This window comes from Abramis brama (genome assembly GCF_963993115.1).
Source record: "Abramis brama genome assembly, chromosome: 19".
NCBI lineage: Eukaryota > Metazoa > Chordata > Actinopteri > Cypriniformes > Leuciscidae > Abramis > Abramis brama.
In genome coordinates, this window is record NC_139981.1 from 32744131 (window position 1) to 32760786 (window position 16656).

At 39.0% G+C, this 16656-nt stretch overlaps 1 protein-coding gene across 4 annotated transcripts in view; it reads right to left on the reverse strand.

The window, feature by feature from the left end:
* The window catches only part of mlip (muscular LMNA-interacting protein), a 51267-nt gene that overhangs the window by 10929 nt on the left and 23682 nt on the right, over nt 1-16656 (reverse strand). For 3 of the 4 annotated variants that reach the window (XM_084093591.1, XM_084093594.1, XM_084093592.1), the window contains 10 exons: nt 15783-15899; nt 14076-14201; nt 11234-12907; nt 10557-10628; nt 10058-10138; nt 9482-9565; nt 9327-9386; nt 8853-8903; nt 5790-5834; nt 5414-5548 (listed from right to left, as the gene is read on the reverse strand). In XM_084093591.1, coding sequence (XP_083949717.1) covers nt 5414-5548; nt 5790-5834; nt 8853-8903; nt 9327-9386; nt 9482-9565; nt 10058-10138; nt 10557-10628; nt 11234-12907; nt 14076-14201; nt 15783-15899 — 2445 coding nt within the window. Of the gene's footprint in view, nt 1-5413; nt 5549-5789; nt 5835-8852; nt 8904-9326; nt 9387-9481; nt 9566-10057; nt 10139-10556; nt 10629-11233; nt 12908-14075; nt 14202-15782; nt 15900-16433; nt 16575-16656 lie in introns of those variants that run through there. The other variant, XM_084093593.1, reaches the window with a different exon arrangement.

Below are 16656 nucleotides of genomic sequence, written 5' to 3' on the forward strand. Positions count from 1 at the left end.
ACAAATAATTGTGTCAAATAAATACTTTAACCAAGTGTAATGCTTTGTTCTTCCCTCATATTTAGAAAATTTAAAAATATTTTCCTCATGTTTTGATGGTTTAATCAAGATTGTATGGTAGTTAGAAACAAACATCCCCTCTGAGCATCACTTTTGGCCACTATTGTAGATCGCTGGCATGACTGAGCATTTACTATACACTTTTATTAACTATATACACTTCTATACCTACATAAATAACAAATTAATGAAGTCAAAGTCTGGGTGGAGGGACAAGCCAAAAGAAATGCTGGCAAATGTATAATTTCACCCCTTTTCGAAATTAGAGGGAAAAAATGATTAAAGATACAACACAATGAAGTTACTAAAATGTACCTTAGGTATAATGATTTTAAATCTTTCTACATGTGAAATATATGTAGGCAATAAGAATTCCACTGTAAGAGTCATAGAGGGCACGCAGCTGCTTTTGGATGTTAACAAAGAATCATTACTGAATAAATATGACAACATAAGCCTTTCCAGTGAAAATGAAATGAGCCGTGAATGTCAAACACACCTGAAGTCGTTTTTAAATGTCATGCTAAAGGAGAGTCTGGAGATGTTCACGTCACAATAAACGTATCTTTTGTTTATCTGTAATCCTCTTCAAAGACAATAATATAGTGACAAATCCTGATGACTTTTACCGCCTGTGATCGTATAAAAGCCTGTTAAGAGATAAACACTGTGTTTACGGTGTCAGGACACTGGCATCCTCAACCTTAGATAGCTTCTAAAAGCTTGCGTTTGACGTACTCGTTGTCGTTACTAAAGAGCTCAAATTTTGTGTGATTTATGTCTGTCTCATCACATGAATCTGTGCCGATGGTAGATAAGGGGTGAACAATGATAGACAATTAAGCCGCAATGTATTATGGGATAGTGTTTACAAAGATCAGAGCAAATGTCAAAGTACACACATCGCTTAAACTGAACCTTCCGTTTTTGGCTTAATGCTTCAATGTTTATTAGCACTTAGATGTTGTCCTGCATTGCTTTGTGGAATATATTATACACACAACGTGAGAGTCTGCTGTAGAGCCACCTCAAAAATGTAATTGGCGACTAATTACATCTTCAACAATGTCATTAGATTATTGTACTAATTACTCTCTCTAAAAAGTATTGCATTATTTGTTACTAATTACTGTGACAGCTTGGCTGAGGATGAAGATGAAGATGAAGATGAGGTGATGTGCAGCAGGTCTAAATACAGCGTAACTTTATTAAATAAAACAAAATGGAAATGAAAATGAAACTGAAAACCCAATAGAACGTGAAAATTAAATATCATATCAACCTCAACCAGCTGAACAATACAAGGATAGACATGAAACTGCTCTTTTAATTCTTTGCTTCTTAATTATTCTTGATCTGACCAAGTATTTAATGGGAGAAGTTTGCATTAAAAACATACATTTTAACATTAGACTTTGATTTTGATCCACTATTGTTTAATATAGTCTATACAGAATTAAATGCAATTACATCAGAAGTAACTGTAATTAAATTAAAGAAAAATTAAGGGTAATCTTTTACTTACTTTACAAAGGAAAACTAATTACAGTAATAATTACTTAGTAATGCATAGTAATGCAACTAGTAATGCAACTTAATTTCACCATCATTTCCTTTTAGACAAACTGAAACTGAAACAGGTTTAAAGTCCATGCTTTTCTATTAGACCCAGAGAAAAATGCACTTTAAAAAAAAAATACATTGGCATTTCACTTTTTTTTGTTGTTGCATTAACACCCTTCAGAAACTTAAAATGTCGAATGGAACACCCTGCAGTTTTTTGGCATACATTATAAGTCCGCAAGACTGCAAGTAATGTGCTCCCTGAGTGTCTGTACGGCCCAATCTGTTAATCAAAAGGATTTTTCCTTTTAGGAGTAAGTAGATTGTAGGTACATGTACTGTAAAGTGCAACCCTCATTAATGTGGTGCATTATGGGACTGAATGAGTGCACTCAATAATGCCCACTATGGTCTACAAATGGCTTTTCCTCTAAAAAGGGTGATTTCAGACCGAGTCTTAGCTTCCAGACAGGCAAATTATACACACCTGTGTGGCGTTACTCTCTGGAGCTGTGTAAAACCAGCCAATCAGACTTGACCTTACAAGATCGAGAAAGTGTCTTCATTTTTGTGTCAAATGTCAAGACTGGAGCTGTGTCCGTAATCGAGTACTCTCTGAGCAGCAGCAACATTTGCTGAGGAGCAAACCTCACGACAGTTAGAAACGTTAATGTTACTTGCATAATTCAGATGAAAAGAGTAATTCATTTGAAAAATAGTTTAAAAAAACTGGATGGCAGTTTCTGTGTTCAGGGTAAATCAGCATGTATAATTAGTTTGATACATGGATGATGTGTTTGTCTCTCTGAGGTTTCTGTTGGGTCTATCAGTGTGATCTGTCCTGATGTGGGGAATTGCTCATGCCACTGGGTTCTTGTCATGCGTGCACTTCCTGATCCCGCTGGAAAAAAGTCAAACCCAGCAGGACATGTTGCAGCTGCACTACTCTGATCAATCCTTTCTAGTGGCACATTTTAAATTCCTACTGAAGTACATATGGAATGCTGACCCTTTGATTTGCTTGTTCCCTGATATAAAATACCCAAACACATAACGGGATGGATGGAGGGATGGATGGATGGATGGATGGATAGATGGATGGATGGATGGATGGATGGATGGATGGATGGATGGATGGATGGATATATGAATAGAATGATGGATGGATGGATGGATGGATGGATGGATGGATGGATATATGAATAGAATGATGGATGGATGGATGGATAGATATATGAATGGAATGATGGATGGATGGATGGATGGATGGATGATGGATGGATGGATGGATATATGAATAGAATGATGGATGGATGGATGGACGGACGGACGGACGGACGGACTGATGGATGGATGAATGATGGATGGATGGATGGATGGATGGATGGATGGATGGATGGATGGATGGATGGATGGATGGATATATGAATAGAATGATGGATGGATGGATGGATGGATGGATGGATGGATGGATGGATGGATGGACAGACGGACTGATGGATGGATGGATGGATGGATGGATGAATGGACGGATATATGAATAGAATGAAGGATGAATGGATGAATGGATGGATAGATGGATGAATGGATGGATGGATGGATATATGAATAGAATGATGGATGGATGGATGGATGGATGGATGGACGGACGGACGGACGGACTGATGGATGGATGGATGGATGGATGGATGGATGGACGGATGAATGATGGATGGATGGATGGATGGATGGATGGATGGATGGATGGATGGATGGATGGATATATGAATAGAATGATGGATGGATGGATGGATGGATGGATGGATGGATGGATGGATGGATGGACAGACGGACTGATGGATGGATGGATGGATGGATGGATGGATGGATGGATGGATGGATGGATGAATGGACGGATATATGAATAGAATGAAGGATGAATGGATGAATGGATGGATAGATGGATGAATGGATGGATATATGAATAGAATGAAGGATGGATGGATGGATGGATGGATATATGAATAGAATGATGGATGGATATATGAATAGAATGATGGATGGATGGATGGATGGATGGATGGATGGATGGATGGACGGACGGACGGACGGACGGACGGACTGACGGATGGATGGATGGATGGATGGATGGATGAATGGATGGATGGACGGATGAATGGACGGATATATGAATAGAATGAAGGATGATTGGATGAATGGATGGATAGATGGATGAATGGATGAATGGACGGATATATGAATAGAATGATGGATGGATGGATGGATGGATGGATGGATGGACGGATATATGAATATAATGAAGGATGAATGGATGAATGGATGAATGGATGAATGGATGAATGGATGAATGGATGAATGGATGGACGGATGGATGGATGGATGGATGAATGGATTAATATATGAATAGAATTAAATGAAGGATGAATGAATGGACGGATATATGAATAGAATGAAGAATGAATGGATGAATGGATGGATAGATGGATGAATGGATGAATGGACGGATATATGAATAGAATGAAGGATGGATGGATGGATGGATGGATGGATGGATGGACGGATATATGAATATAATGAAGGATGAATGGATGAATGGATGGATAGATGGATGAATGGATGAATGAATGGATATATGAATAGAATGATGGATGGATGGATGGATGGATGGATGGATGGATGGATGGATGGATGGATGGATGGATGATGGATTATAGATGGATGAATGGACGGATGTATGAATAGAATGAAGGATGGATGGATGGATGATGGATTATAGATGGATGAATGGACAGATGTATGAATAGAATGAAGGATGGATGGATAGATGATGGATGGATGAATGGATTAATATATGAATAGAATTAAATGAAGGATGAATGGATGGATGGATATATGAATAGAATGAAGGATGAATGGATGGATGGATATATGAATATAATGAAGGATGAATGGATGGATGGATGAATGGATGAATGGACGGATATATGAATAGAATGAAGGATGAATGGATGAATGGATGGATAGATGGATGAATGGATGAATGAATGGATATATGAATAGAATGAAGGATGGATGGATGGATGGATGGATGGATGGATGGATGGATGATGGATGGATGGATTATAGATGGATGAATGGACGGATGTATGAATAGAACGAAGGATGGATGGATGGATGATGGATGGATGAATGGACGGATGTATAGAATGAAGGATGGATGAATGGATGGATATATGAATAGAATGAAGGATGGATGGATGGATGGATGGATGGATGGATGAATGGACGGATATATGAATAGAAAGATGGATGGATGGATGGATGATGGATGGATGAATAGAATGAAGGATGAATGGATGGATGATGGATGGATGGATGATGGATGGATGAATAGATGGATGATGGATGGATGGATGATGGATGGATGAATAGAATGAAGGATGAATGGATGGATGATGGATGGATGGATGATGGATGGATGAATAGAATGAAGGATGAATGGATTGCCGCACTGCAACTGCTCTCTCCGCAGAAGCTTTAGGTTTAAACACCTGATAAACTACTTCAACTCAGATCAATATTTCGTGTCTAATTATTTACTTGTGTGGCAAGTAGCCGAGTAATAAGCGGGATAATGAAACCCCCATCAGGCTGATGAAGACCTGATCCTGATCACTCCGTCACGGGAGGTAACAACTGGCTGTTATCTCCCCTAATATATATATATATATATATATTAGTTTGATGTTGAGTTTTTGTTCACTGAGCACGACTCTTCAGAGAAACACACCTTGTATTGGTAGCGACTGGATTTGTTCTCTTGAGGGTTCTTGAAAGGATTTGGGTGGAATTCTTCATTATGTTGATCATCTGTAACTCTGGATGTTGCTGTGACTGGTCTAATAACTCCAGGCTTTGTCTTTGTCTAAGACAGATAAACAAGAAGAAAAAAATTAGAAGAATTATTGTAAGAAGAATTATTGTAAATCAATAATTCCTGCCAATAAGCCAGCTCTTGTTTCTCTGGCGCACATCCTAAATAGAAACATTATTTGTACAAAATCTCCTCTTCATATCTACTGAACGACGTAATGTAGCAGAAACTGAGGTAAACATTTTAAATGCAAATAAATATGATGATCAAATACATTTCACACAATACTTACCAGTGTTTTTTCAGTAGTTGCCAAGGGTTGAAAAGGAGAGCTTGCCTAGAAAAAAAGATGGCTTTACCCATGACATCTATAAAAGATGCATCTGCATATGTATATTCGACATTGTTTTACATTTGACAATAGATTCATGATTAAGCTGAAGAACACTCAGAATGAATTAAATAGTTTTCAAACAAGTGATTCCAAAATATGTCCTTAATTGTTATAATATTATTTGAAGTGATTTCATATCATATCATTCAGCTCCATGCCTATAATCTTTAAGTTTGTGATATTCCATAAAATCTTTCTATTGGCAAAATCTGTGAAACAAGAGTAAACAAACAAGTAAACGGAGTCTCCAAATCCTGTAGTTTGCGTATGACTAGAGCAAAGTGCCCGTGATTTGATTATAATGATAAATCCTGCCAAGGCTACTAAACTATGTATAAGAAAAATATGTCTTTCTTTATTGTTTAATAGGGGCCGATCGCCAAGACTTGAGAGAATCATTTCTCTCTGTTAGCCATTAATGTTTTGTGTGTGAATAAAATTTAAATAAAGTGAGACTCAATTTCCACTGTAATGTAGAAACAACATAAAGACAGTATATTTTAAATAATTGTTTAATAGCATATTTTTATGAATGAAGGCCAGCATCACTGATATTAATATAGCTACTAATGTCTCGATGCAAAAATTATTTTCCCCCCAAATTTTGAACATTTATTAGGCTTCAAAAAATATAACAATTTTTAATTTAAGTGAACTTAAAACAATCCTCACAAAAAACCCATAATTAAACCCATAATTAATGTCATATTTATCCTGTCTAACAGGTATGAAATATACAGAAATTGAGGTTATCAAACAGTCCGCACTGCATACATTATAAATTACAAATTACATATAGATTAATCCTTACTCACTACTCTTTACTTTCATTTAATATTTTATTAAAATCATTTAAGACTGTTCTTGTGAGGATACTCGACAAAACGGACATTTGGGCATAAATGTGTGTGTTATTGTTCCTTCAAGCGCGAAAGAGAATTCGATACTGGCGTGCGTCTTTCTGTGTGTCCTGTGTGTGTTGTGTGTTGTGTGTGTGTGTGTTGTGTGTGTGTGTTGTGTGTGTGTGTGTGTGTGTGTGTGTGTCAAGAGGACATTCACTGACAGTGCGTTCTCTTTTGTCTTGTCGCGCATGAATGGTTTAAAAGCATTTGCGTGAATAAGAGCGTGATCATATAACGCTAGCTAGAGGATGACAGAACAAACGGATGCTGCGTTAATTGCCTACATGTCATACATTGCTGACAGAAAATGCTGCGGTTTAAAGTGGACTCGTTTTCATGGTTGGCCAACACAGAATTTTTTTGTACTAGGCTACACAGAATGTTATACATTAAATGTTTAGCTAACAATCTGAAGTTACCAAGCAGCAGTGTATGTTAATGTTAGCTCAGTCAACGTAAGGCTAAACAGGTGTAGACAGAAAATATGATTATCCTGACCTGAACTAATTTACTGAATCAACCAACTCATATCTCCTTTCTTTCTTTTCATCCATGATGACATTAAAGGGGGTGGGGGGGGGGTTCGACCTTCTCTCTAGTCAGTGTCAGTGTGAGAGGGGGAGTGGCCAGTGTCAGTGTGAGAGGGGGAGTGGTCAGTGTGAGAGGGGGAGTGGCCAGTGTGCAGTGTGAGGGGGGGAGTGGCCAGTGTGCAGTGTGAGGGGGGGAGTGGCCAGTGTCAGTGTGAGAGGGGGGGTGGCCAGTGTGCAGTGTGAGAGGGGGAGTGGCCAGTATGAGAGGGGGAGTGGCCAGTGTCATTGTGGGGGGGGTGGCCAGTGTGCAGTGTGAGAGGGGGAGTGGCCAGTGTCAGTGTGAGAGGGGGAGTGGCCAGTGTGAGAGGGGCAGTGGCCAGTGTGCAGTGGTGGCCAGTGTCAGTGTGAGAGGGGGGTGGCCAGTGTCAGTGTGAGGGGGGGAGTGGCCAGTGTGCAGTGTGAGAGGGGGAGTGGCCAGTGTGCAGTGTGAGAGGGGGAGTGGCCAGTGTCAGTGTGAGTGGCCAGTGTGAGAGGGGGAGTGGCCAGTGTGAGAGGGGGAGTGGCAGCGGCTAGAGCGGCAAAAGCCAATGTGTGCTTCTTTTACAGAGATATTTATCTTTTGCATTTCTAATCCAAACAGTGTCAAACTTGGCACTGCACTTACTCGTGCCCGTAGCAAGACACCTGTCAAGTTTGAAATCCATCGGACTAACGGTTCGAGAGATATGCGAATAACAGACACACACAGACAGACAGAAAGACAGACTTTCCTGTAATTTATAGATAGATAAGAAAATCGTATAAGCGACAGAAGATGAAATTCTGCTCTCAGAGTGTAAACAGGGTCTAAAATACCATTATTATAAATGAATACTTCAGTAAAGGTCAGAATACCTGCATTCTCAAGTAAATGAAAATCCTCTAGCAATAGAAGAAGGGTTCAGTTAATGGGTCAACTGCTGTAACATGTACACACTTTATATTCAAAGGCATAATGCAGCAGCATGTGGGCAATACAGGCTGAATTGTGTGATTGGATCTGATTGAATAACAGGCATTTACTCTGATTACCAGCATTTCTACTGGTGGATTGAGACCCAAAAATGGCTCTCGGTTCTGTTCTGACGGGGAACAGAAGGGGAAATAGGCTTGTCAACATTTGGAAGATGAAAATGCTTCCCATATCTTTTCTTTTCTATGCATCCAATAAGTTTTTCTATACTTCTGTAGGATAAAGAGTTGGATCTAAAATCTAGTGTGAAACCTGGGTCTTTGATTGGCTTGTGTGCTCAGATTCACTGGCATACAAAAATAGTAGAATTGAATAAAAATAATAAAATGGACAAAAATGTGTTATCAAAGTCTTACAGTAGCAATGTTTCTAGAGCTCTGATATTGCATTTTAATGTGAAGGACTGCAAAATAAGAATATTTCCAGGACTAACATTTCTATAATTCATGATTTGTCAGATTTGCCTTCTCAGAAGCCTGAGTGTAAAATATGTACAAAGATCAGTGGAAATACTCACGTATCTTGTTTCCCGTCCCAATAGTTTTGGTGATGGTGATGACGTCTGTGACTTTAGAAATTCAGAATAAAAGAAAAAAGAATGATTTATGCACACATTTTCAACACAAGTACAGTGAATATAATCAAAATGGAAAGCTGGGTTTGAACAGCAGGGCCTGAAAGTCAGAGTGGATGATCCAATTCTTCATCTCATATTGCTAACAGACGTATTCTTTGAACATAATCAGGAAATTGTAGCGCTTACAAATGACAATGTATTTTCTTTTTTATTTGATTTTATATGTTTTTCTACTTTTTATTATAACTCATAGTTAAAGTCAACGTCGAAGACCAAGATACACTGATTATACACACAAACAAGAAAAATATTTTATTCCTAGACAAGTGTCATTTATGATTTGACTGAACGTGATTTTGTTGTGAATCGAAATGAAGATGAGATAATTCCCAGTGTCAATCTTTAATTACATACCCTTGATGTCTCCACTGCCAAAGACTGCATAGTGGCTTTGTTCACATGGTCTGATTGATGCTGGGGAAAAAATTGATTAAAACATGAAAATCGGTAGATAAAAGGAATATTGTTTAGGTCTGCTCTGAGCAGAGTGTGTTACGGTGGCAGCTCACTTTTTGGATTGAGTCCTCGAGGACTTCATCAATGGTGGCGTACAGGTCTGCAGACTGCTGACGGAGCTGCGCAGGAGAGCACATCTGCACACACACATTCACTTTCACACATCAGACATACTAAGACAAAAGCTGACGCAACAGTGCATCACAGGACTGGTACATACAATATCAGAATATAGTTAATTTTGCTGGACATTTCACCAAAATTAAAAAATATTTTATATATTAAACAGAGATGCATATTTGTGGAAAGTCCAGAGAGTTAAATACTTATTTGTTATTGGTACTTCATCTCATTTTATTATTTATTCCATTTAATTAATGGATTATGGATGCAAAATTATCAGTGCAAAGATTCATGTCAAAGTTCTAAAAGTCAATTCTAAAAATTATAGTTTGTGCTGATCTTTATTTGGGGCACATCCCAGTCTCTCATTATTTATTTTCACACGTAAAATATTGTAAAGCAGTATTGCCTACTGAAATATAGAGCAAAATATCTACTGGTTCTTCCAGCCAGCACATGGTTAACTGTTATACCCAGTGAATTCAGGTGTTCGTGTCTCATTCTACCTCTTCATGAGGGTCCTCCCAAGAATAGTTGTCTGCAGGGTTGAGCGACGCCTCTTTCTTGTTGACATCTTCATCTATAGCCTTCAGCAGGGAAAAAATGATGAAGCTTTAATCTTTTAATGATGCAATATATTCTTGACCTTAGCAAGTGGGTAGAAGGAGGTTTTAGAAGCTACTAAATCCCAAAGATGTGAGTCTGCTCGCATCTTATATTGATTATCCCACTATTTTCTGACCCTGCTCAGTACATTTTAACCTCTCCTATAATTTCTAATGTTCTGTTAAGGGCCCCTTTGATAGCTTATGAAAAAAATCCATTCTGCTGTCCATGAACGAAAAAAAATAATGATTCAATTTCAACCTTTTTAACGACAATACAATTGCAAGGAATCCAAATATAACACTGATTTAATGGCTTAAACTGACACTGAATGAAATCCATTTATGAATTACACTAAATAATAGCTGTCATTTAGAGTAATTAGATAAAGCAGCTCACCTGCTGTTCCAGGAGCAGAGTATTTGTAGGAATAGCAGCGAGCGCCTTGTAGGTGGATTTGATCCTGTGTGTCTTTTTTTAGGAAAGAATGGTTGAGAAGTCATAAAAGGTCAAAAGCAGAATTAAACAACATAATGTACAGTCCCCGTGCTAAGCAAGGTGGTATATGAGTAAATCCCTATCATGAAACAGTCATATCATAATATTGTTGTTTTTGCATGGAAAAAGTTATCAATAATAAATAGCCATGTGGTTCTTTCTCCTTACTGGGGGGAATGCATGCATGAATTTATTATTTTAAAAAAAAAATATATATATATATATAAAAAGCCAATATACCCATGCATGTGACTGCAGATCCACTTAAACATCACCATCAGTTCAGAATATCTCAGTCTGCATTCGTGTTATGTGAAAAAAGCTGAAAACCGTACTCCCCAGAGATAGCCGTGCTACTGTGGTATGCCATGCGCGTATTGTTCAAACCAAGGGTACCGGCAAACACGAAACATGCAAAACTTGCCCTTTGCTAAAGATTTACTGCTTTTGCAAGAGTATGATGCATATCATGTTTCCCAGCAATGCGGGAGGCATGTCACTGCTGGAACGAGTGCCACTTCTCAGTGGTAGGGCATGCAAGTAGCTTGCAGGTAACAGCGAAAGGGCATGCACTGTACCTTTCTATTTTTACAGTCCCCATCTGCGCAGTCTGGTGTGCTTCCCCATAGGGATGGAGAGGGTGATGAACAGAAAGAGTATGAGGGAGAGGGGGAAAGCTGACGGCTCAGGACCGCTGGGGAGGGCGAGAGGGTGCAGCGATCTGGGGTGGAGGATCGGGAGCTTGGGTGGACGGGAGGACAAGCAGGAGAGGCTGGAGGTGTGTAGGACAGGCGGGAGAGACCCATGGGTCTAGGAGAGGGAGACAGCCTAAAATCCGGGTATGATAGGTGCACTCTTTCCACGTCATTTATGCAAGCATTTTGGAAAAGAGTACTTTGTTTGTTCTCTTTGTGGCTTAAAACGGGAGATATGGAATTACTGTGTGATTCGAAAGTGTGTTTCAGAGTAGGAGATGAAGATTTACATGAACTCAGAGCAGGTTTTGGTACCGAGGTGTTTAAATTGTCAGATGAACTTCCTATGTGTTTCAGGTAGGGTTCATTGGAGAGCTCAGATGATTTCTGACTCTGTTTCAGTGGCAATGAATATTTTGGCCTATCATGGGGTTTTGTTTCATCATTATGTATTAAAGATTCGCCTGACTTATTTGGATCCATAGACACAGGACAATCCCCTGACACTGATGGATTTTTATGGTTCTCGTTGCTGGAACATGACAGATAGCTTAATTTAGGAGATCTCATGCAGGAGTTGGAGCTACACAAAAGAGAGCTAGGAACAGTCGGCAAACGGTTTTCCTTGGGACCTGATTTAGACAGGTGAGCATTGGCAGCCTGGACTGCAGGTGAGCTTGGCGAAGAGATGTGATTTGTAGGTAAGATGATGCTACTAGTACTGGTGAAATGTCTGCATGAGCCAGGTCTTTCTGGTGGTTTCATGAGTGGGGATTCGTCAGGTGCCTTAACCAGCTCTGGTTTCCAAATCTGTGGCTTTGAAATCTGGAAAGACTTTGTATCTATGGAGGTACAAGACTTTGCTTTGGACACGTTCATGGGTGTGACAGAAGAGGCAGCTGAGCACGCTAAACAGGAGGACATGTTAACTGGACTGATGGGCCAGCAGGGCGTGTAAGGTCTTTGAGATGAAGAGGACAGGACAGGTAGACGGCCTTTCCTGAGGATTGCCGTTAGCAGGGAGAGTTGCGTTGGAGGAGTCCTGTGCCGGGCATGGGGCGAAAGAGGACAGGGTGAGGCTGTACGACTGTCACAGGGTGTACCGCAAACAGACGACATCTGTAGCAAACTGGAGCCCGGAGCCAAAGAGAGCCGCTTGATTCTCACCACAGAGGGTGTGAAAGTCCCCGACCTCACAGACGAACACGGGGAAACTGTGCGACTAAAAGGACCCGGAGAACCGTCTCGAGAGAACATGTGGAGCGCAGACCAGCTCCTCTCCTTGTCCCAGCCCTCGGAGAGAATCGACTCCTTGGAAGAAGCAGGGGATGTGAGGAAATCCATGGAGCTGGCAGGGCTAAGGGCCTCCTCTCTCTGGGACGCGCTATTTAAAAACAGACCTGAGCTGACCTCAGCAGTGTTGTGAAATCCTAGATGAGAAATGCCAGGGTGTTTGTTAACAGTGGTTTCCATGGCAGGGGTTATGCTACCGAATTCTGCGTGAGGACCAACTAGGGTGGTGGGTGGTTTAAGGGTTAAATTGTCAGTTGTCTGAATCTGAGAAAGAAAGAAAATTACAGAGCCATAAACAGAACTAATTTGAGTATTGCAATGATGATTAATCATTGTTTTCTGCAAACTGTTTATTAACGGGCCTGATTGCCTATTACAGTATAACCATTATAATCATTATTAGAAGTCTATGTAGACATTTAAATTTCTGATGCATCAGACTAACTTCTCACTTGTGGTCCATTGAGAGGCACTTGTTGCCCAATTAGAGGCACTTGTTGCCCAATGAGAATTTAGTGAAGTCGGTTCAATTGTTCTTTCGTAAATCATATCTCAAATGGCAAGCTGGTAATTTCAGCACAAATGGTCTAAATGTTTAAGTGACACTTAATGGGTATGCCATTGGCGGGAGAAGTCTTGGAAACGTGTTTAAAAACATTATTTTTAAGCTTCTGATAAACACTAGTGGCACAGACTAATTAGACACAATAAATGCTCCTATCCATCAATTGCTCGGCCAGAACTTTATCTACTGTGTAAGCACGCTAATGTGTGTGTTTAATTAATAGGGGACTGCAACACAGAAAGCAGCCGTGTGTGATCAGTATACTCATTATCATGATGTCTCCCATTAGAGCTGGCTAAAAGATATTAAGGATTCGTCCCAAAGCAACTTGAACACTGTACTCTACAAACAGTCATCATCTTTAAATAACTACTTGGAAAGTCACTGCTTCAATATCTTGTTTTCTGGTCAATCATTCTGTCACAGCGTATTAAGTATATACAATTGTGGCATTTTTAAAGAAGGTTCAGCAGTAAGTTAAAGAACAAAATTTGGTAACACTTTACAATAAGGTTTATTAGTTAAGATAAGTTTATGTATTAACTAACATGAACTAACAATGATCAGTACATTTGTTGCTGTATTTGTTAATCTTTGTTAATGTTAGTTATCCAGCTGTTCATTGTTTGTTCATGTTAGTTCACAGTGCATTAACTAATGTTAACAAATACAACCTTTGATTTTAATAACGTATTAGTATATATTGAAATTAATATTAACTAAGATTAATAAATGCTTTAGAAGTATTTTTCATTCTTAGTTCATGTTAACTAAGGTAGTTAACTAATGTTAACTAATGAACCTTATTGTAAAATGTCATGAGGAGTTTGCGTTTGCCCCTCTGACAGAATATACCACAATACTAACCTCACTTTCAGTGGTGTTCTTGAGCGTTTCTCCCAGCTCTTCAGGGTCTTGGACGTAAATAACCTCAGCCTTGTAGACACCCTCCTCCGCCATGCTCTTCTCAAAGTCCCCTGGCTCTCGTGAGGTCTGACATTGGAAAAGGAAATGTTACTAAGAGACACCAAACCTGAAATGGCAGCTGTGACCAAAGCTACACATGGCTATTTCTAGCTTCTGAGCATCTTGACGATATAAGAGAGTCAGTGAATGCATTTATGTGTGCGTGTGTTTCCCGTTCCAGCTCGGACATCTTTTTACCAGAAGTCCATGTCCCTCATGTATTGCTCACATGCAAGAACGCATGACACACCCTGATTGTGTAAGCCCTTCAGCAAATGCCTTCTGCAGTTTCCCTTTTATACAAACATAGGTCATCTTCTCCTAAGGGACTCACTGAAGTCTCCCTCTATCAGATTTGAGAAGTATTTGCTAATTAAAGGAACAGTTCACTCAAATATGACTGTCCCTAACGCACACAATGTTATTAAGATCAATGCAAGCGTTCCTGCAACGCAAAAAAAAAAAAAGATTGTGATTCTTTGATCTAAATGTGAAATACATTTGAGAGCTTCAGTAGAGGTAGAAATTTGTGAATTATGACTTAAATTTGGGTCTGTTCTTCCAAAAAAGCTTCTACAGAATACAAATAGCACAGATGTCATTAGCTGATTTTATGACACTTATGTAGTGCTTGAATCATCATAAAATAGGTATCATTTGAAAGCTTACAAACTCGAAATTCATCCTGTAAAAACCATTTTGAAATTGGATGTTGTGTTACCATGGAAACAGTACTCTAATTTCTTTTAGCTGGCTCCTCCCTAGTGGGTGGTGTCATTTTTTATATTACAAAATGTATTTTAACTACTTTATAATCAAAACTTATTCTAATCTTGACAAAACACATATTGTCGGAAAGGTCTGAGTCTCAAGGTTCCATATTTTGTGATAGAAGTGATATTTGGACAGAAATTGATTAATTTGTTACAGGAGAATGCATCAAAACAAAATTTAATGCAATGGGTGTGTCACTCGGTGGCTATTTGTAGTACAGCGTATAAACAAAATCTCATAGGAACTTAAATTTTTGTGATATCAACTTTAAATTTGGAACACAACTTGGTTAGACATATGGCTTTGATTTATAGTAATTTTAAAGTAAAACATTTAAATATTTAGTACAGTACATTTGATTTACAGTAAGTTTAAACTTCCATAACTTTTTCATAATTTCATTTAATGAGGTGCTTGCACTTCAGCAATAATCTGCTGAGTGTCTTCTTTAAAACAAGACCAAAGTCTGGATAGTGCATTTTCATGTCTATTCTCAAAAAGGGGGGTGACATGTTCACTACGGACTATCATTGTATACAAAGAGCTGGATTATTTAAAATTCTTCAAAACATTCATGTTCCATGGAAAAAAATACCAGCAAATGGGTTTGGAAAGGCACAAAGTAAATAATTAACCCCTTCCGTGTAGTGTCATGTTTGACAGGGTACTTGTTTCCCACCCCAAAAATGAGAGTTTGACATACTTCATTTCTGACAAAATTGCACAAAGTAAATAATTAACCCCTTCCGTGTGGTGTCATGTTTCATTTTTGAGTGACACAATGTGGCATTCATTTACAGGAACCATATACTGAGCCTCAAGAGTATTTCTCACCTGGTTTGGTCTGCCTGCCTGAAGCACCTTTTTCCAGATCCTGTTCTCCACGGGCAGTCTTTTTAGAAGTGGCACAAAGGTGAAAGACTTGAGCTTGGTTGCAAACACAGTGGTGACCTGTAAAAACAGACATAAGATCAAAGTAATTTCAGGGAAACAGCGTGAAGCCAATGAAAACAGCAGAGAGCCATCAGGCTTCTGTTTGCACCAACAAACGATAGAAATAAAGCAAGCGCTGTATCCAGATGAGCAGAAATGTTTCATCCTCATTTTGTCTGATTGGAGCATTCAGTGCTACAAAAACTGAAGAAAAAATAAAATAAAAAATGAAACAGATCAAGAGCTGTGATTATAAAATCATGCTACAGCCATTTATACCACTTCATTTTGCAATCACGCCTTTTCTGGATTTCGGTTAATCATTTAGCAGCTCCTAAGGATGAAATACGTGCCTGTCTTGTTAATAGTGACAAAGTACTTGTTTCCCACCCCAAAAATTATGACATTTTTGAGATGACAAGAGTTTGACATACTTTTCACACCATACATTTCTGACAAAATTTGAAATGAATAAAAAACGCTTGCATAGCACATTTGCATCCTAATCCAAAAAATTGGCTGAACAGAGTAACTTTAATGGAAATGTTTTACCTTCTGTTGACTTGACATGAAGCGATTGGAGGATGATAATGTGTGGTCTCACAGATTGCTTTCAAGCTGTTGTATATTCATTGGAATGCAGAAACAACAGAAGGTCCATTCAGTGTATGAATGTAGGCGTCAGGGACGGCCCTTTCCTGCTCGCATTTTAAAATCGGACAATTAACGATTGTTGGCTTGCTCTCTTGACATGCGTATGATTACTAGCAGATGT